Source organism: Podarcis tiliguerta (assembly GCF_965153285.1).
Source record: "Podarcis tiliguerta genome assembly, chromosome: 5".
In the NCBI taxonomy this organism is placed as follows: domain Eukaryota; kingdom Metazoa; phylum Chordata; class Lepidosauria; order Squamata; family Lacertidae; genus Podarcis; species Podarcis tiliguerta.
The window spans coordinates 34,129,013-34,149,396 of NC_139538.1; the positions used below are offsets into that span (position 1 = coordinate 34,129,013).

General features: G+C 42.1%; 1 protein-coding gene across 2 annotated transcripts in view; it reads left to right on the forward strand.

Annotated features, from left to right (window-relative positions):
- The window catches only part of LOC310678611 (glypican-5-like), a 390,679-nt gene that overhangs the window by 209,836 nt on the left and 160,459 nt on the right, over positions 1 to 20,384 (forward strand). For both annotated transcript variants that reach the window (XM_083442762.1, XM_083442763.1), the window contains one exon: positions 8,367 to 8,487. In XM_083442762.1, coding sequence (XP_083298888.1) covers positions 8,367 to 8,487 — 121 coding nt within the window. The remainder of the gene's footprint in view (positions 1 to 8,366; positions 8,488 to 20,384) is intronic.

The following is a 20,384-nucleotide window of genomic DNA, read 5'->3' on the forward strand; positions in this document are numbered from 1 at the left end:
AAGTCCTGTGCTTGAAGCACATCGGTGATTTGGCTGGCTGATGGCGATGATGGAAACCTATTTCTCATTGGCTGTGACACAGTTAAAATCTGGATAGATGCCTGATTGTCAAGAGAAGCGTTTCAGTGCAGTATTAACAAAGCACAGCCTCTACATCTCAGATATATTTGCTTTATTTCATTTCTACAGGAGGCAGGTTTGAACTTGCCTGTCCTTCCCTGTGTAGACAACTTTGATCCCCTACGATGCTTTAGTTTGACACAGAGCTCATATAACCATCTCCAGTTTTCTCATTGTTCTTCACTTTCTCTTTGGATGTGGGCAGCACACTGCTCTTTTCAAAATGGACACTCATCAAAACATTGATTACATTTGTTTCCGCGCGCCCCCACCCCACCCACTACAAGCAGTTTCTTGTATTTACTTCATGAGCTTTCATTAAGGGTTTCCAGAATTCTTTGGAGAAATAAGATTACAGATCCTTGCATTGCTGATTGTCCATGTGTACCTGGAGCCTATTAATTTTTGATAATAATTACATTCATGGCCAGGGCAAAAGCCAACACAGAAACCTCTAATGGATGGAGGCTAAGATGGACAGGATGGAATTCCTGCTCCTTAATGAGAAATGACCTGAAGAATAATGATGCCGCTCTGCATGCTCTGCATTCCCAGTAGGTGAACTTAAAAGCTGACCTCTGGCTACTTAGGGATCTCCAATGAAATCTGTTATTTCTGCTGACTGCAGCTTGACCTGGCGGCTTCAGGCACCCAACATAAGGATTGTCTTGCTGATCAAGCAGACGTCCAGCCAGCTGAGCACATCCAAGAGCGGCCAAATAGATGCACAGGCAGTTCATGGGAGCAGGATGACATACAAAGCTGCCTTATACTACGTCCGACTAGTGTTCTGTCCAATCCAGTACAGTGGTACCTTGGTTCTCAAATTTAATCCGTTCCGAGAGTCCGTTCGACCTCCGAAACAGTTCAGAAACCAAGATGCATATTCTGATTGGCTTCAGGAACTTCCTGCCATGGAAGCTGCATCAGACATTCGGCTTCTGAAAAACATTCGCAGACCAGAACACTCACTTCCAGGTTTGTAGCATTTGGGAGCCAAGCCGTTCGACAACCAAGGTACCACTGTACTGACAACACTGACTGGTTGAGCTCTCCATGATATCAAGCCTTGCCTGGAGATGCCAGGAATTGAACCTGGGACCTTTTGCATGCAAAGCATGTGACCTTTTTACCTTTTACCTCTGTCACTAAGCTTACAGTCCTTCCCTAAAAGGACTGAATGTATAACGGTATATTATACGTTATCGGTAGTGTGTAATTTCAACATTTATCCGGCAGGTTTTTTAATATATAAAATGAACCTGTTCCCCTTGCGTCTACTGGGGTTAGGTAGATCGGTCTATTTTTGCTCCATTTCTGCAACCTCTTGCGATTACAGTGGTACTTCAGGTTACAGACGCTTCAGCTTACAGACTCCGCTAACCCAGAAATAGTACCTCAGGTTAAGAACTTTGCTTCAGGATGAGAACAGAAATCGTGCTCCAGCAGCGTGGCGGCAGTGGGAGGCCCCATTAGCTAAAGTGGTGCTTCAGGTTAAGAACAGTTTCAGGTTAAGAAGGGACCTCCAGAACGAATTAAGTTCTTAACCCGAGGTACCACTGTATTATTTTTAAACTGTATTTAAATTTATGGAGTTTTAGTATGCCTTTTACTGTAAAAACAGTGCCTTTTTCTATGCATTTTATCCTAAAATATGCATTTGTGTATACATTCTTATGCATATTTTGGTTCTTTTTTAAAAAAAAGCCGAAAACTGTATCCCAGATTCAAAGATGCCCTAAACCAAACGATAACTGTCTGGACTACATATTAGTCCAGAAAGTGTGAATCAAGCTAGTTAGGTTTAAAATGTGGACCAAATGAAACCCTTGAACATCCTTTATGCTTGTCCTATCAACCTGCTGTAATGGGATCTTCATTTTCTCATAAGAGCTATAAAATCTGCCCCACTAGTATCTCTCTGCCTGAGCATTCCATGCTTAATTGCTCAAATATTTTCATCTAGAGGGGAAGCCAGGCTGGTCAATTGCAGAAAAATCAACAGAACATCGAATGCAGAAAAAACCAACAGAACACCTTAACGTCTTAAAAAACAAACAAACCAGCAAATGCTTTGACAGTTACTTCATCAGATGCAGACATTTATGTGTTATAAAGCTAAGCAGAATTTAAGCACCACACAATGATACCCTTTTCAGTAGCTTCGAGAAACTTTATAGCATGTTTGGCTGTATGTGTTGGGTGAGCATTTAGAATATTGCAATTAAATTTTATTGTTAAAACTCTGAAGTCAGTTCCACATTTGAATTGCGTACACTCAAATATTGGAATATTTCTGTCAGCTGTGATGCCAAATATGTGGTTTTAAAGGTGTGTGTGTTTTTTGCCTTCCCTTTCCCCTTTGTCATATATTTCTCTGAAAATTAGTTGTGTCGCTTCTTTGAGTTTTGCTCAATATTTTATATGTATATATAAAGCCACCATTTTATACTTGTTTTTTGATACTGCACTGCTTCACTTCAGCCTTTTCCTATGCATACTTCAGTGCTGTTATCTTAGATCCCTAATTATACATATCGCAGGATAGCGGTTTTCAAATTACTGATTCCAGAGCAGTCTCTCCCTTTCCAGTCAATAGCGGTGCCTCCACACACAAAAAGGAGATTTAAGTAGGTGAATCTGCATATGTGTAGGGAAAAGGATGGGTAGTCTTTTTCAGTACCTTTTGAAAGAGCAGGCAGCTTGAAAGAAATTATGCTGTTTTCAAGATCATGGGTAGGCAAACTAAGGCCTGGGGGCCAGATCCAGCCCAATCGCCTTCTAAATCCGGCTCATGGACAGCCCGGGAATCAGTGTGTTTTTACATGAGTAGAATGTGTCCTCTTATTTAAAATGCATCTCGGTTATTTGTGGAGCCTGCCTGGTGTTTTTACATGAGTAGAATGTGTGCCTTTATTTAAAATGCATCTCTGGGTTATTTGTGGGGCATAGGAATTCATTCTTTTTCCTTTTTTTTCAAAATATAGTCCAGCCCCCCACAAGGTCTGAGGGACAGGGGACTGGCCCCCTGCTGAAAAGGTTTGCTGCCCCCTGCTCTAGATGATCCTAATTCAAACAAAACCACATACTTGGAGTTCATGTTGAAATATAGCTATGCCTCAAATTGCTCTGTTCGTAGGCTTAGTTGTTGCTTTTTAAAGAAATGGCACTGAGGCAATTAATCAAGAGACTTAATAAAACTAATCAAAAGCTTTTGTGATGCAAATCTTAAAATTCATTTCTTGGAAGTAAGTAGTCAGGCTATTTGTGGAGTAAGGGTTGATATAATAGCCTACTTGAAGGGCAGTGACTGGAAGCTCTTTTACACATGTATTTCATGTGGTAGGGAACTGGGGCTAATAGCAAGTCTCTTGGGCTACAACTCTAATCCCAATTACCTGGGAATAAGCCCCACTGAATTCAACAGAATTTACTTCTGAGAAGACAAAGTTAGGATTTTGCTCTGCTGTATATGAATGAAATTTATTACGGTCCCAGACCAGATTCACATACCGTACTAAGTGAACATAAAACACAATAGAATTATGTTTGAATTAACAATTAAATATGGCAGCCATTAGAAATGTGGCTTAGGTCTTAGTCTCTAAAATATTATCTAGAGACCTTAGAGACCATACACCCACTTCTGTACACAGGATTTGCCCTGTGTTTCCACTTTCCCTTCAGCTGTACAAAGCTTACCCTTTCCTAAAACTATGTTTAAAAATCTTGTATATTGTGAACAATTATGAACAGATGATCACAGATGATTGAAGGAACCAACTTATCAAATTCACCAACCTGTGCATGCATATTAGGCATCATAAATAATTACAGTGATAATGGAAGGAACAGTGGCAATCAGATTTTTTAAGGGGTGTGTGTGTCAGAGAGAAACAAAGAGTGCAACCCTCCCTGGAATGCGTATTATGAAATAGTTTTGATAACCAACTTTAATCATTGCGGTATCAGTATGCTAAATTAATTGTCTGAGAATGACTCTTCCCTTTTACATTGCTAAATTGTAGTTCATCTCCTCAAAGTACAAGTGTCTGACAAATAAACTCCCCCTTTGTTGTTGTTTAGTCGTTTAGTCGTGTCCGACTCTTCGTGACCCCATGGACCAGAGCACGCCAGGCACTCCTGTCTTCCACTGCCTCCCGCAGTTTGGTCAAACTCATGCTGGTAGCTTCGAGAACACTGTCCAACCATCTTGTCCTCTGTCGTCCCCTTCTCCTTGTGCCTACCATCTTTCCCAACATCAGGGTCTTTTCCAGGGAGTCTTCTCTTCTCATGAGGTGGCCAAAGTATTGGAGCCTCAGCTTCACGATCTGTCCTTCCAGTGAGCACTCAGAGCTGATTTCCTTAAGAATGGATACGTTTGATCTTCTTGCAGTCCATGGGACTCTCAATAGTCTCCTCCAGCACCATAATTCAAAAGCATCAATTCTTTGGCGATCAGCCTTCTTTATGGTCCAGCTCTCACTTCCATACATCACTACTGGGAAAACCATAGCTTTAAGTATACAGACCTTTGTTGGCAAGGTGATGTCTCTGCTTTTTAAGATGCTGTCTAGGTTTGTCACGACAAACTCCCCCTTAGGTTCTCTAATATTTCACCTTAGCCAACTGCTTCTCCCACTCTCCTTTTTAAAGCACAAAAAGCAACTGAATTCTTTACTTTAACACCAAGCAGGAATAACAAACGCTAGGAATGACCCCTACAAAACAAAGAAAAAGCACTCGATTTTACTTTCTTCCTTTCAGATTTTGGCTCAGCCAACCACAAGTAATTTATATGAAGACATTCAATATGGCATAACCTAAGTATTTTGCAAAAGGTGGTGCTGATCTAGCAAATGTTACATAATTAAATTAGGGTGAGATTTGTACCGTCGAATACTGAAAATCCCTCACAGGTTCATTGATTTGGAAAATTAGCGAATCCTCTTCAATAGGCACTTAAGGACATTGCCTCTTATTTAGTTGTGCTTAAAAAGATAAAAAGAAAACGCCTGTGATTCTGTTTTATGAATATGATGCTCAGATAGATTACTTAACCCATTAAATATTGTGAGAACATTTGCAAGGGGTGATAAAAAAAGGACTTGTTTGCATTGCAGCAGTTTTAAGGAAATGCCCATATACAATCTACAGTTAGACACAGGGGAAACAAAAGGGCGAGAAAGGAGGGGAAGGGGTACGCAGGGAAAGAATGCTGTTTCAGTCACATGTTCTTAGGCATGGGCATGGGCATGGTCACAACCCAGCGCTGCACACCATGACTGCAGCCCTGGTGGTTCTGTGCACATGATGCAGGTTGGCTCGTTAAGGCAGCCTTGGGGAACCTGTGGCTTCCTCATGCTGCCCTCTGGATACTCAATGTCCACTCTTGTTCTCCACTCTTGTTCTCTCTCTGAGGAGAGACAGAGATGTGGCTGCTACAGTATGGTGTAGTGGTTAAGAGCAGTGGACTCGTACTCTGGTGAACTGGGTTTGCTTCCCCGCTCCTCCACATGCAGCTGCTGTGTGACCTTGGGCTAGTAGTCACACTTCTCTGAAGTTTCTCAGCCCCACTCACCTCACAGAGTGTTTGTTGTGGGGGAGGAAGGGAAAGGAGAATGTTAGCCGCTTTGAGACTCCTTAAAGGGAGTGAAAGGCGGGATATCAAATCCAAACTCTTCTTCTTCATCCCAGGGGAAAGCCTTGCTGTGAACTGTGGGGTGGCAGAGAGAAGTAGTGTCCAAGGGATGGAAATGGGTGGAGCAATGGAAGGAGGGGGAAATGCCCCCTGCAAGCAATCATGACTGACATGTATTAATGGCGGTGGACAAGTGGGGCAGAATGGATGGAGGGGGAGGAAGGCACCAGCAGAGGGAGATGGGCTGGTGTGATGCTGTCAGCTCCACCTACCTTTGGCTCTGGCCCCACCCATGTTTGTTTCTGGATCTACCCGGCCCCCAACAGATTACCCCTGAGGAAATGTAGCCTTAAATAGGAAAAAAAGAGAGTTCCCTGTCCCTGCATTAAGGATCTGTACAGTCCTCTCTTGCTGCTCTTGGTGCCAGCATGGTGTAGTGGTTAAGAGGAGTAGATTCGTAATCTGGTGAACTGGGTTCGTGTCCCTGCTCCTCCACATGCAGCTGCTGGGTGACCTTGGACTAGTCACACTTGGAAGTCTCTCAGCCCCACTCACTTCACAGAGTGTTTGTTGTGGGGGAGGAAGGGAAAGGAGAATGTTAGCTGCTTTGAGGCTCCTTTGGGTAGTGATAAAGTGGGATATCAAATCCAAACTCTTCTTCTTCTTTTTCTGCTCCACCTGAGCACTTAGCCTCAGCTTTTTTCAGTGTATGCTCAGTTATGGCCCAAGCAGTCACTTCAAGAAGAAGGCCTCTGTGGCTCACATTCGGCAAGCAGCTCCTCCTTAATACCTTAATATGACTTTGTGCTTCTTCCACTGAGAGTAGCCTGAGTGTTGGGACCTTGAGAAGGAGGTGCGGTACCTGGGCTATGTCCTGAAGGCCTATGGTCCTCATTGAAACTAAGCAGACTTGAGAATCCCATGTGCACCTCCTTGGGATATATGGAAGAAAGGTGGGATTTAAGTGTGATAAATAAATAAATCAAGTGCAAGGTGGAGGAACTTTCCTTGAAATGAACATCTGGGGTTTGTGGAGAGCCACTCGTGTTCAGGTGCCAAGGTATATGGTGAGAGAAGGGTGAGCTATACTGGCTTTTAATAAAATTACTCTGCACCCTGCGTTCTGTGCCCAGGACAATCAGGATTGCAGCCAAGGTAATTCCAAAGAGCCAGGCAGTTATTTTATTTAGACTGCAATTCTTTAGGAGCCCAAGTCAGATTTATTTTTGAGCAGGTTGCGCTGTTAAACTTCACAGAAGCCTGCTCTCCAATGTGTGCTAGAAAATGATGAGTTATGATGATCAATGCCCAACAAATATTATGATTTGCAGCCCTCCCTGGATTAAAACCTATTTATTCTCCATGAATTAAAGGGAGCCGGCATGCCAAGCATTTTTGGTGTGCTCTGTTATGTGATGAATTAATGGCTGCTATGTTTCTGGGGATACGGGCAAGGCTGACTGTGCGCAGGCCACACTTTCAACCATTTGTTCACCAAACAAGCTGAAATGTATATCTTGTTAATTGGCTCATTATTTCCTTTTGTATTTCTTACCATTTTTCTCTCCCTGGTGTCACAGAAGTTAAGGACACACAATACCTGTCTCAGGTATTTGGTCATAATTAGCAAAAGAGTTGGTCACTGCATGTGGCGAACAGGATCACAACCACCTGATGAATCTTATCAAATGAGCTCATTTAATGGAAGAATATAATTAACAATCAAAGCAATTTATAGTGTGCATCAATAAGAGAATTTCTGAGCTGAGGGTTTACGGATGATTTGAATTTTCTCTCTCTCTCTCTCTATATATATATATATGAGTCTGCAAATTGTCTTCTAACTAGGGATGTGATAAATGGAAATAGGAGTCGAAATCGCCACAATTTTCATGTCAAGAATGAAACTCACACAAGTGCATATGAGCAGTAATTACTATTGCTGGTTTTTTGGTCAATAATATGTAAATAATCATGCAAATTTCTGCTTTGTTTTTGACATTACTGGAGGTTGTACACAGCCATCATGACCAGTAACCATTGATAGCTTTAGTCTCAATGAACTTCTTTAGCCTACGTTCAAAGCCATCCAAGTTGCAGTGCAAGTTTAACAATGCATTAGGTGAAGAAGTACCTCCTTTTGCCTATACTGAGTATTCCAGTATTCAGTTCTATATTAAAAAATCCAAATAAAAAAGTAGGGCAGTAGCTTTATTAGGATCAATCAAAAGGTAGCAAAATGGTGGGCAAATTTTCAGGTTCTTCAGAAATCTTCAGTCTGACAGGATTCTGAAGGACTAAAAAGCTTGCTCGCTCTTATTAGTTGTAATAAAAGCATTATCCTACTGTATACTCTGGGTTGTTGGTGTTTTTGTGTTTTGTTTTGCAGGGGAGGGTTCTTTAGATAAATGCAGGTTCAGGGTGCTGCATACCTGATTACAGAAACTGTGCTGCACCTTCTTAAGTCTGTATTTCACATACACACAAAATCAGGATATTAGTCATGACTCTCCTGGAGTTATATGTATTTAGCAGCGTTTACTGAATCTAAAAAGTAAAGGACATTTACCTGAATGTTAACCCTTCCTTTCCTTTTCTATTGCAGTTATACAAGCAGAGTGGTTACCAATGGGATGAAGGCACAAATTAATAACCCAGAATTGAAAGTCAGAGGAATGGACCCACATGTCAGCAACTTAATTGCTAAACTGCAACAATTTAATCAGGTAAGTACTCAAGTTTCACATTCAACCTAAAAGGAAATATGGAATTGAAACACAAATTTGCAGTAATTATATGAAGCTTGTACATATTGACGAACCAGGATTCTGCAAAGAATTAAATATGTCCTGGTGTATGTCAGCTGACCAGGCAAGGCTGCATCCAGCCATGACAAATTCCCACAGTTGCTTATGACCCATAATTCCAGTAGTTTTGCATTTATCACTCTCTATATTCTGAGTAGGTTTCTATAAAAATGCACTAAGTTTATAAAGGCTCATTGCCCTAAAAAAACCAACACCTGAAATACCTTGCATGAACTACAATGAGGCCACATTGGAACCTGTGGCACTACAAGTAGCCAGTAAAGTTTTGCTGAAAGTGATTCTTAATTTTCCCAATCCGGAAGAAAAAGATGGTCTGCCAGTAGGTATGCCAAAAACATGATGAATGGGCGCCTGCTTAAGTGATTCACGTGAGCTCTGTGGGTTATGCATGGCTGTCTACACAGAACTTCAGCTAGTCAGTGCTGAATATATTATGGATACATAATACTATTCCTTCAATCCACTGCCTTGCAAGTTGCATAGATGGTGTCAATCCAAATTAGCCAGAGCTACCTACCACATTTAACAGCAATCGATTTTCATTTAATGTAAGCATATTTTCTTGTCCAATTTGAGGAAACGTGGATAATGGCATCTGCAGAGTTTGTAATGACAGAGTAGCATCTCCTCCCTAATCATTCACCATTAGAGAATAGGTATAACTTTTGACAACTGCTACTGGCTGTAATATTGATTGCGCTGATTAGTGTGGAAAGGAATAGTGTATATCATGCAAAACCATGGCTCAAATTAGCTACTTTTTCTTCCAGTTGTGAGATGTAAGACAGGGTCATCTAGGAGTTCTTCGTGATGACAAAGAACAACATGATTAATTTTGTATGGCCAGGGGAGTGTGGGCAAAGCACCAACAACCACCTCACGCCGCACAGTAAACCTTTTTTTAAAAAAAATAATGAGTGGAGTTTCCAAGATTACTTGTAGTATGACATAGGGACCTGTCGTACAAGTGGGAAAACGTCAGACATTCCATTGGGTCCAAGCCATTGAGTGACCCTTGTGTGACTCTTTGGATTTCGTCTCTTCAGAACTAGTATACTAAGAACTGCACCTTCTCTTCGCAAAACAAAAATTCCACAAATGACATGACATCCTGTGCAATATATCATGGCCGCCAATACTTGTTACCTCCTTGCAGGAGAGATTCTTTCTGTGACTTTCTGTTGACCTTTAAGAGAAAATGATCCTTAAGTGAAGTCCTACCCCCCAACAGATGGAGATTTGTAGTGGGTAATTGACTGCGTGGATTAAACAGAATGCTTATTATTGCCTTAAGATGATTTGTTGTTAAGTAATATAAATTACTTTGATCATAATTTTAGTGAGATTTCTTCAGAGATCAAAGCATCAAAGAAGTTGTTAAATTTCTCTTTAACGCTTTCAGCATAACATCAAACATGTGTTGCCGTTTTCTTAGGGTGTTTATCTAAGGTTGGATTAATTTATGAATAAAAAGCTCACACTCAGAAGATGATTATGGCTGCAACCCTTATACACATTTACCTGGCAAGGAAGCCCCATTAAAAACTTGACATATACTGGCATATACCCCCAGTTTTTGAAGATAGTTCAACAGTTTTGGAAGAACAATATATTCCCCTCTCTTGTGGTTAATGGTTGAATGTGGCATTGGTGTAGCATAGCAGGCTAAGCTATTCAAGTACAAACCCTGAAGTCTGTGGTTCAAATCTCACTTCTGCCGTGAACTCGCTAGCTGGATTAAAGTGAGCTGCTTTCTCTGTCTCTCTGCCTCAGTCCCCACCCCCATCTGCAAAATGAGAGATAATACTGACTTAACTTTAAAGGTAAAGGGACCCCTGACCATTAGGTCCAGTCGTGGCCGACTCTGGGGTTGCGGCCCTCATCTCGCTTTATTGGCCGAGGGAGCCGGCGTACAGCTTCCAGGTCACGTGGCCAGCATGACTAAGCTGCTTCTGGCGAACCAGAGCAACACACGGAAACACCGTTTACCTTCCTGCTGGAGCAGTACCTATGTACCTACTTGCACTTTGACGTGCTTTCGAACTGCTAGGTTGGCAGGAGCAGGGACCGAGCAACAGGAGCTCACCCCGTTGCTGTGTGGTTTAACCCACAGCGCCACCCGCGTCCCTTAACTTTACAGGGCTATAATTAGAAAATCCATGTGAAGCACTTGGAACACGTGAAAGCACTATACATTTTTTGTTGTTATCAACATTCGTATTATGAAAGCAAAGTTGCAATGCTATTTATTGGCTGATAGAATTACTATGTATTCAAGTAGGTCCTTAGCTGCTATTTGGATCCTGGAGTGCTCCTAGGCTCTGAACCTTTCTTCAAGGAAACCCTATTCAAAATAGATTGGCTGCTCTCCTAAAGTTGAAGCACTTCTGTCTTGTCTGGATTAAGCTGCATTTTATTGGCCTTCATCCAGCCCATTGTTACCTCTAGGCACTGAATTCAGGAATCACCCATACCTCCTGCTCTCTTTCTCTAGAACAGCCCATGAAATTGAACCTGTTTTTTTTATTTACAGTAAGATGGCATAGTTGGGGACCCTATATTTAAGTTTTTAATTTGACCAGAGGTTTTCATTTCTAAATCACCTCATCACCTTCAACTATGACTTCTCCAAGAACAGTGGAGGAGCCCTTGAGGAACAATTACTTCTGCAGGGCACGGGCAATTACAGACCACTAAAACAAGGCTATATGAAAGCAGTGCAAAGTAAATAAGTCATGTTTATGCCAGTCCCTGTCAGAAGTGTGCTTTGCCACGCGCAAAGCAGTTGCCTTTGTTTCATGACTTGAAGAAGTTTGCATTCAGGATTGCGCTTTCGTTAACCCCCACAAGTGACACAGCCATTTCCACGGCCACTGCAAAGAATAATGTCTGATTGATCACTGTGTCCAGCTAAACCAGTATGTGGCATTTCCAATTACATCAGCAGTTTAGCAGAGTAAGTTCCTCTCTTACCAATTAGGCAAAAAAGATTCCTCCTCTTACTTTATTCCTGGGTGCATTTTAATTAGATCTGTAGGCAGTCTCTCTGCTAACATGCCCTGCAGGCTTCAGTGCCATCAGTCCTGAGATCACTTTGGTTCTTGTTATGATCATGTGCTGCTTCAAACTGAAGTGACTCATTTAAAAAATCTTCAGAGACCAAGCTTATATTTGGGTTTCCCCGCATCTCGTTTTATTATATTTTGGTTCCTTAAGAATGATGTATAAACTATACTGGAGAAATCACGCCAAGCTGTGTATGCATATTCTGAGCCAGTTTATTTTAATTTAGAATAAATAACACAGCCACTCTCACTTTCAGTCGTGCCCTCTAAGATAGTCATGTGTTCCTAGACCACCATTGCATTCCCTAGCAAGGCAGCCTGAGGTTTTACTAAGGTTTAGAATATGGGAGAACTTGCATGTGGAGGAAGGATGCTTGAGGAATTTGAACGTGGCATATTCCAATGTGAAGTCACCCGATCCCTCCCTCTCAAACTAATGTGTGGGCCAAAATGTCAATATTATTCAGATTTTGCAATTTTCTACATATTACAGTGCTGTTCTCAACTAAACAAAAAAAAGGCGAAAATGCATTGTTTCACAATATATTGAGAAATGTTTACTTCACTGTACTTTTTTTGTTAGAAAATTAATTTATAGATCCTATTTGTGAGAAAATGCATTAAAATGCCTATTTGAATATGAATTTTCATGCAGATTTTCTTAAAGGCAGATTAGTGTGGCAGTAGGATAGAGTGACATGTGTTACAAATGAACGTGTGAAATCAACACAGCAGAAATAGACTGATCATTTCATCCCTAGTGTGAAGATAAGTCCAAAGTCAGGGATAGGAACCTGTGAGTGTCCAGATGTTGTTGGAGTCCCCCTCCCGTCAGCCTAAGATAGGAAGAACAGCAGTCAGAGATGATAAGAGCTGGAGTCTAAGAACACACCGAAGGTCGCAGGTCTTCCCTCCCTGGCATAGGAAGTTTTCCTGTTGTACTTCAGTTCAAAATACTGCTCCTTAAAGACAATGAGAAAGTCTATCAAAAACAAAAACAAAACTAGTTGTATACACATCATCAGTTGGTAGCAAGAAGCTAAAACTAAAGCTTTATTCTGTACAACTAGATGTGTTTATCTGGATAATCTGACTGTTGTGAGGATTTGCTGGGCACTGTCTTGAGTAGAACAGCTTTTGCTGTGACTTTCAAGGTGGCCCCAGTTCATCTATCCAGGAGCCAAGACTTCTGCTGCTCAGTCAGTACAGGAAGAAGCAAGGCAGGGAGCAGCTGCTATCACCAGCCCAAGACCTAATGAAGGGTTCAGAAGCATAAACATGAGAGGTGTGGAAAGTGGCTTCCTGGAGATAGAGGAGCAGAGAACACCTCTTGGCACTTCTACAGTACCTTCTCCCCCTATCTGTTGGGAGGCAGAGGGACTCCTAAGAAGTACCTATCTGGTTTTCCCAACTCTCTTGGACTAGGATTTGGGAGGACCTGGCCATTGGGAGTGGCCCCAGGGTATCATAAGACCTGGATCTTTTACTCCTCAACCTCTGAAGCCTTGGGGAAGAGGGCTGTAGGGATGTACCAACTGGGAAATGGTGGTTGTGCTGCCAGGAAAGAGCAGGTGGAGTTAGGAGTCTGATCCTGCATTTATATAGAAAGCTCAATAAATCATGAGTAGCTACACTTTGCTTTTCTGGTTCATCCATCCCCTGGAGATCACAGACCCTAAAGACCTGCCCCTTCTACAATATGGCCCCACACCTATAATTTATCATATTGTCCTTTTACAATAAGCCCCCACTATTTCTTAGAGAATTGAAGCTATGTAGTTTAAAGTCATCTCGTCTTCAATCTCTATGTTAATTACTATGAAATGGGAAATAATTTGTGTGTCTGCCTTCTAGGAAGGTTCCCCATGAACATTTTAGCACTAATTGTAACCAGGGGGATTATTGCCAGTACAGGAATGAAGTCATTTGATTTGTATGCAAGTATATGACGTGTCTTTAGAAGCGTTATTACAAAATGAATCACATCTCTCTGAATCTGCACATATATATTGTGCATCATAAAAACGATAAAGAAATCAGGGCTGTTATGTAGCTGAGATTTTTATTCCCATGGATGAAGATCCATCAATTGGCTCACTGGGACCGTCTAAAATGTACATGAATTGGAGCGAGGCTGAGCAACCCTACTGGTAGATCCCCATGGAGGAAACAATCTAGGGCAGAGACTCCAGAATGCCCCAAGACCTGTTACACAGGAACAAGACAGAAGGGAGGGTGGAGCAGTGTTTGCACTTGCTTTTTCCTTTTCAAACAAAACTGGTGTGCCTCCCTTTGTTTCTGCCCCATTGGAGTTAGTTTCTGCCCCAGGGGCATGTTGGGTAAATGGAAGAGCTATGACAAGCTTGGTCCAACCATCAGGTGTGGTAAAGCTGCCACTCTCAGTTCATTTATTATTTCTTGGCTTGCTCCCTGCCAAACTGCAACATCCCACAAAGGGTCACCTAACCACTTGGGAAATTCTGGATAAAGATGTACCGGTACATCTTATAATATTTTGCAATACCAGACAGATTTGTCATCAACAGGGAAACGAATCTATAGTCACACATGCATGTTTCTTTTCCATGGACGCATTATCTAAAAGCTCTTTAGATTCTAAATTTAACAGCTGGTCTAAAATGTATTTAATGTCTACACCTTCTAGAGCAGTCAGTGGAATTTTATGTACCTGAGAATTACAGATGTTCCGTTTGGTTTGTAGGAAAATATAGCAACTTCAGATATAATTAAACTAAGGATTACTAATGTGCTTCAGCGTTAAAAACAGCAGGAGGGTTTTTGCCAAAGACATAGATCATGTAAAATAATTAAACACGAATGTAACATTCTGAAACAAAAGTTCTGAATCACTATGTAAATTGTACGTCTCTTATTTTTTCGTGCTGGCACATATATAACCCTAAAAGGCCTGGTTATGATTCATGTGCTGTGTCTCTGGATATGCAGGTACCATTTCTCTTCCAAGCACTTTCAAGAATTATTTACCCAGATGGGCCGTTATATATGTTTTGTTTTGTTTTCATTAGGGAAAATTAATCTTAATAAATCAGAATCATATATTGAGTCATAGTAACAACATGGGCCAAATTGGAAAAAGAGTGCTATTGTTTTCCATTAGAAGTCTCTCTCTCTCTCTCTCTCTCTCTCTCTCTCTCCACACACACACACACACACACACACACACACACATATACAGGCAGTGAGCATTTTAGATACGTCCAATTGATGTGTGATCACCAATACGCAGATCCTTTTAGAGTGCATAATGGGGTTGGGGCAAAATAAATGGGGCAGGGTGCTTATACACGCTCCGCCAATGCGTGCTGGGGCCAAGAACAAAAGCCCTACATAAGGTGCAGAAATAAAGCTGAAGGTCATGAAGGTCATTCTATATTGCCCAGGGCTGGAGAACCTGTGGCTGTTCAAATGTTTTTGGACTCCAACTCCCATCAGCCCCACCCAGCATGGCCACTGGGCAAGAATGGTGGGAGCTGAAGTTCAAAACATCTGCAGGGCACCAGGTTGCATAAAGCTGATACAGTCCAAGACTTCAAACAGGTTGACAACAAAGCACAGAACCATTGTCTGGGCAAAAGCCTGACATAGCAGGGATGTAATAGGTCCTTACCAAACCATGGTCCTTACCATCCAATCAGGCAGTGGGCACGACCTATCAAACAGAACTATATACAAGCCTCTGTAGTTGCTCACTTTCATGCCCAGTGGTTCAGCTTTTGGAAATATGGCCCTCCTGTGTTAGCCAGATGATTTTTGTGGACCATGTCAGGATAGCCAAATATTTAGCTATATGCAGCCCTATCGCTTTTGTGACTGTTTCAAATAAAATTGGTCATCATACTTTGTTCATTCAGCTATTCTTGAAGAATTATGCTAACTGTAATTGCATTGTACAAAGATACTGGAAGCTGTGAAGCAGTGAGATGCCATTTATATGCATGTAATAAATCATGTATTCTTTTTAGGGGGGAATGACTATGATGTAAGTGCAAAGAAAGGTCAGACAAGCTCCCTGGCTTTTATAGCACAGTCTCTAAAGGAGAGAAAAAAGGTCAGAAGAGCAGGCATCAGAGGAATAATTGATCAGATTCCTTCCATCAAAGCTCCTTACTTCATCTTTAGATTATGTTTGAAAAACCTGACCATGAAGAGAGAGAGAGAGAGAGAGTCAGTCAAGGATGAGCTTTGCATACTTCCTTAAGAAAGGACGGCTCATCTTTAAGGAAAACAGAGGGTGGATATCTTGGTTACTCTAACCCTTTGAATGCATCCTAAGTAGGTCAGGCAGAAGCAGCATTTCAGATCTTAAATATTGACCTGTTTTAGTTCTGGAGTTCCTTTAAATCAGCAGTTCTCAACCTGTGGGTCCCCAGATGTTGTTGGACTACAACTCCCATCATCCCTGAGCTCTGGCCTTGCTAGCTAGGGGTGATGGGAGTTGTAGTTCAACAACATCTGGGGACCCACAGGTAGAGAAAGGCTGCTCTAAATGTTTACACTACTAAATGTACCTTCTTGACTGTTTTCACCCAGCTTCCCTTCTCCGCAAACAGTGTCTTTTATTTGGGGGCTTCCTCTCCTTCCTAGAATGATCTCAGCCAATATAAGATGATAGCCAATCAGATCTGGCTGCGTGAAAATGCCAGTCAGGGGAAGAACAGCCGACTGAGAGTGAGATCAATGCTGCTTACAGAGCATTGCCCTCACTCCGAATGAGCACACACACTTTTGCCCCTTTCCACATTCCTGAAGAAAGGAGGGCCATTTTTTAGCTGTTGCTGAAAGTGCTCGTGGAGAACGCTCCCCGTTTCAGCTCGTTGCTAATCCAGAATTGAGACAAAAGTATTTTAAAAGCATATATTTCTGCATACTAACTGCAACAACATATTCAATCTACAATTAGCTTATTTTTCAAGCAAAAGTACTTTGATATCTGTATCTAGTGCAAAGGAGCACATAATGGTTAATAACAAGGAAGCCGTGTGTAGGGCAAGTGAGATGTCCAGAGACATGTGGTCTGAAATATGGAGGTGGAGAAGCTGCTATGTCAATTGCAGCAGCGAAAGCAACTCTTGAGGCCACAGCCTACACTGTCCACAACTGAAAGTGCTCCTGGAAAATGCAGGTGTATTTTACCCTGGGAATCCTGAAGTCACATACATCAGCTTCATCTGCCAGGTTACAGAACACTGCAGGAGCTCATCCAGGCCCCCAAATTAACATGCAGGTGTTATGACTTTCCTGGTAGCATCAACACCTGCTGTGGGCATGGCTGGTGATATAGTTTGCTCTTGCTTGAAATTTTTCCCGTGATACCCAAAACTGCATCTTAAAGTAGCTATGCTTGCTTTTCAAAGTCTTGTTTACTTTCTGCTGCCACCCTCCCCAATTTTAGCCAAGGTTAAAATAGGATTTCATTACATAGAAATGGCTCTAGCTGATGTCCCCGATGAAAGATTGAAAATGTGCATTATTGAAATAAGTTGTGAACTGGTCCAGCATTTACATCCATCATGGTCAGGCAAATGCCAGGGCCCAGGAGGACAGATGCCAGTCGCAACGACATCAGCACTCACCTTTTCTTCTCACTCAATGGTGGGTGTGCTGTGAAATGCTGGCCAGGCTGCAGTCGCTCACCATCTCCATTTCCTTAGACTAATTCTGGACCTTGCAGCCTTGATCATCAGTTCACCTTGCAGCACATACGCCATCATGTAAAAAAAAAAAAGAGAAGACAGAAAAAGGGACTCCATACCAATCCTACCTGGCAGGGATGGGCCAAGTTGTCTGGGGCTATAAACACTAATGTTGAGCACCTTGAATTAGACCTGGAAACAAATTGGATTTTTAAAAGCAACAGAGGCTGTTCTCAGTCAGAGGTTGGGCATTCAGTGTTGCCAGTGCTATGCTGTGGAACACTCTTGTAGCAGAGATTTTGCAAGGATCATCACTCATAACTTTCATGGGGCACTAAAATATATATATTTTTTATGGCAACATGCCTATGCAGCCGTTTAAAATTTACCTTGAGCATCTGACCATTTTAATGATCTGCATGCATATACAGTGGTACCTCTGCTTACATACTTAATTCGTTCCGGAGGTCTGTTCTTAACCTGAAGCACCACTTTAGCTAATGGGGCCTACTGCTGCCACCACGCCGCTGGAGCACGATTTCTGTTCTCATCCTGAAGCAAAGTTCTTAACCTGAGGTAATATTTCTGGGTTAGTGGAGTCTGTAACCTGAAGCGTATGTAACCCAAGGTACCACTGTGTGTGTGTGTGTGTATGCATATTGTTGTTGTTGTTGTTGTTTAGTCGTTCAGTCGTGTCCGACTCTTCGTGACCCATGGACCAGAGCACGCCAGGCACTCCTGTCTTCCACTGCTACCCGCAGTTTGGTCAGATTCATGTTTGTAGCTTCGAGAACACTGTCTAACCATCTCGTCCTCTGTTGTCCCCTTCTCCTTGTGCCCTCCATCTTTCCCAACATCAGGGTCTTTTCCAGTGAGTCTTCTCTTCTCATGAGGTGGCCAAAGTATTGGAGCCTCAACTTAACGATCTGTCCTTCCTGTGAGCACTCAGGGCTGATTTCCTTAAGAATGGATACGTTTGATCTTCTTGCAGTCCATGGGACTCTCAAGAGTCTCCTCCAGCACCATAATTCAAAAGCGTCAATTCTTCGGCGATCAGCCTTCTTTATATATATGCGCGCACCTGATGTTTTGTGGGAGGGCAGTGTATAAATACTTTTATAAATAAACACCATCTTCTATAAAAATCAGTTAAATCAGATTAGTATGCACCATGCTTAGCAGGAATAGGCGAGGTATGCCATGCGGGTCACATAACAGTTTATTTAACCTGCCTCGAGTCCTGTCCTTCTCCTGTCCTCCTGGATGATAAAGACTGTGGGGGACGCAAAATACTCTGTTGTGCACAGTTGATGGAGGCGGAGGCTGATGGATCCTGCGTATCCAGAAGTATCGTTGGCCTTTTGTTTTATAACAATTTAATATTGCCAAGACATTTCCATGAATCTGAAGCATTCTGCTATAAGAGTGTATTCAATGTCATTTTGGTATTCTGTTACCCTAATTTGTTTGGTCTTTTATATGTGAAATGTTCCTCAGTGGAATTTGTCAAAAAGGCATATTTATGGGAGTGATCTGGCAGACAAGCAAGGTAATAATTGGATAATATAGAAAAGCATGATTTGTGCTTCACTGCAGTAACGCTGTATTTGATGTGACATTTGAGAAAGATAACCTAATCAAAGTGAATGATAAATGGTAAGTGGCAGAATTTGGCCTTGATGGTGGAATTGTTCATGGATGAAGTCCTAAACATGTAGTTTGCTCCTCTGTGGGGCTTGAGCCTCTTTTTGAAGGCATGGCAATTACAAACAGGGGACCGAATCTCTTTATTATTGCAAAATATCACCTTCCGCGGACACCACGTTAAGATGCTTATCAAGTTGTGTCACATGTGCTTTTGGTATCATTTGAGCAGCTCATAGACTAGCAGATTTGCACAGTTTATTGAATGCATGTGAATTCAGATAAAACAGTCCTGTCTTCTGCCTTCCAAATTTATAGTCCACCTGAATATCGAGAAAACAATAAGAGGGGAAATGTTGCTTCATCAGTTTGGGATATGGACCACTTTAGCTTTTCTGTGTACAGTTACCATTTGCTGCTCTCAACCCCACTAAGCCCTCCCAGCACAATCCTACCATAGCTTCATTGGCTCAATGGTAGAGCATCTGCTTGCCTGCAGAAGGGCCCAGATTCAATCCTTGGCATCTCCAGGTGCGGCTGGGAAAGACTTCTTCCCAAAAACCTGGAATGTCACTGACTGGCAGTGTAGACAGTACTGAGCTAGATGGACCAACTCAGTATAAAGCTGCTTGCTATGTTTTTGCAGTGATGGTGCAAGAGGTTGGAGTAAATGATGGTTGAAGTTCAACCTTGTTCAAAAAGCATGGTCCCAATTAGATTAGGGTCCAGATCCCTTCAAGGCTTGATGCCTTATGGTGTTCCTACAAACCCTGCTTCTGCTGCTAGCAAACCCTGCCTCCTCCCAGCCCTGCTTTCCCAAGCAAAAGACATGGAAGGGTCGAGGACTTAGGAGCAGCAAAGTGAAAGCAGCAAGGTCAAATGTTAAGCAAGCAAGGTCAGGGCTAGCAGGATGCATGGAGAGTGCTTAAAAGCAATCATCACAAAAGCCAAATTGAAAGTATCCCGTGCACAGCCCCATTCACAAAGCATGGAGATGAGGGTCATTTTCTGTTGTTATTTGGAGGAACAGGAGGAAATTGTCAAATTTTAGAGAGGGGAATAATAAATTGGAATAATAAAAGATTATCCGCTTCATCTTCTCCATGGAGCAGAATGAAATGGCACATCCAAAGGTGGCTTATATATGAAATATCCAGTATGGGTGATTCTTGTGGGGGGCAGGTGTTGGCTTTGTGACTGAAGTGTACATATGTGTGATTTTACATATGGAGATCACATGGGGGTGAGGCACACACACACACTGTTCTAGAGAATGATGCCAATTTATAGTCTGAAGTGGCTTAGAAGAGCGGAAGAGGATCTTACTTGTTTTGTGTGGTTGCAGGATGGGTGGTTGCCAAATCTTTGACTTGGTGGTCTGAATTTCTGAGTATAAATGGTGGTCTGAACT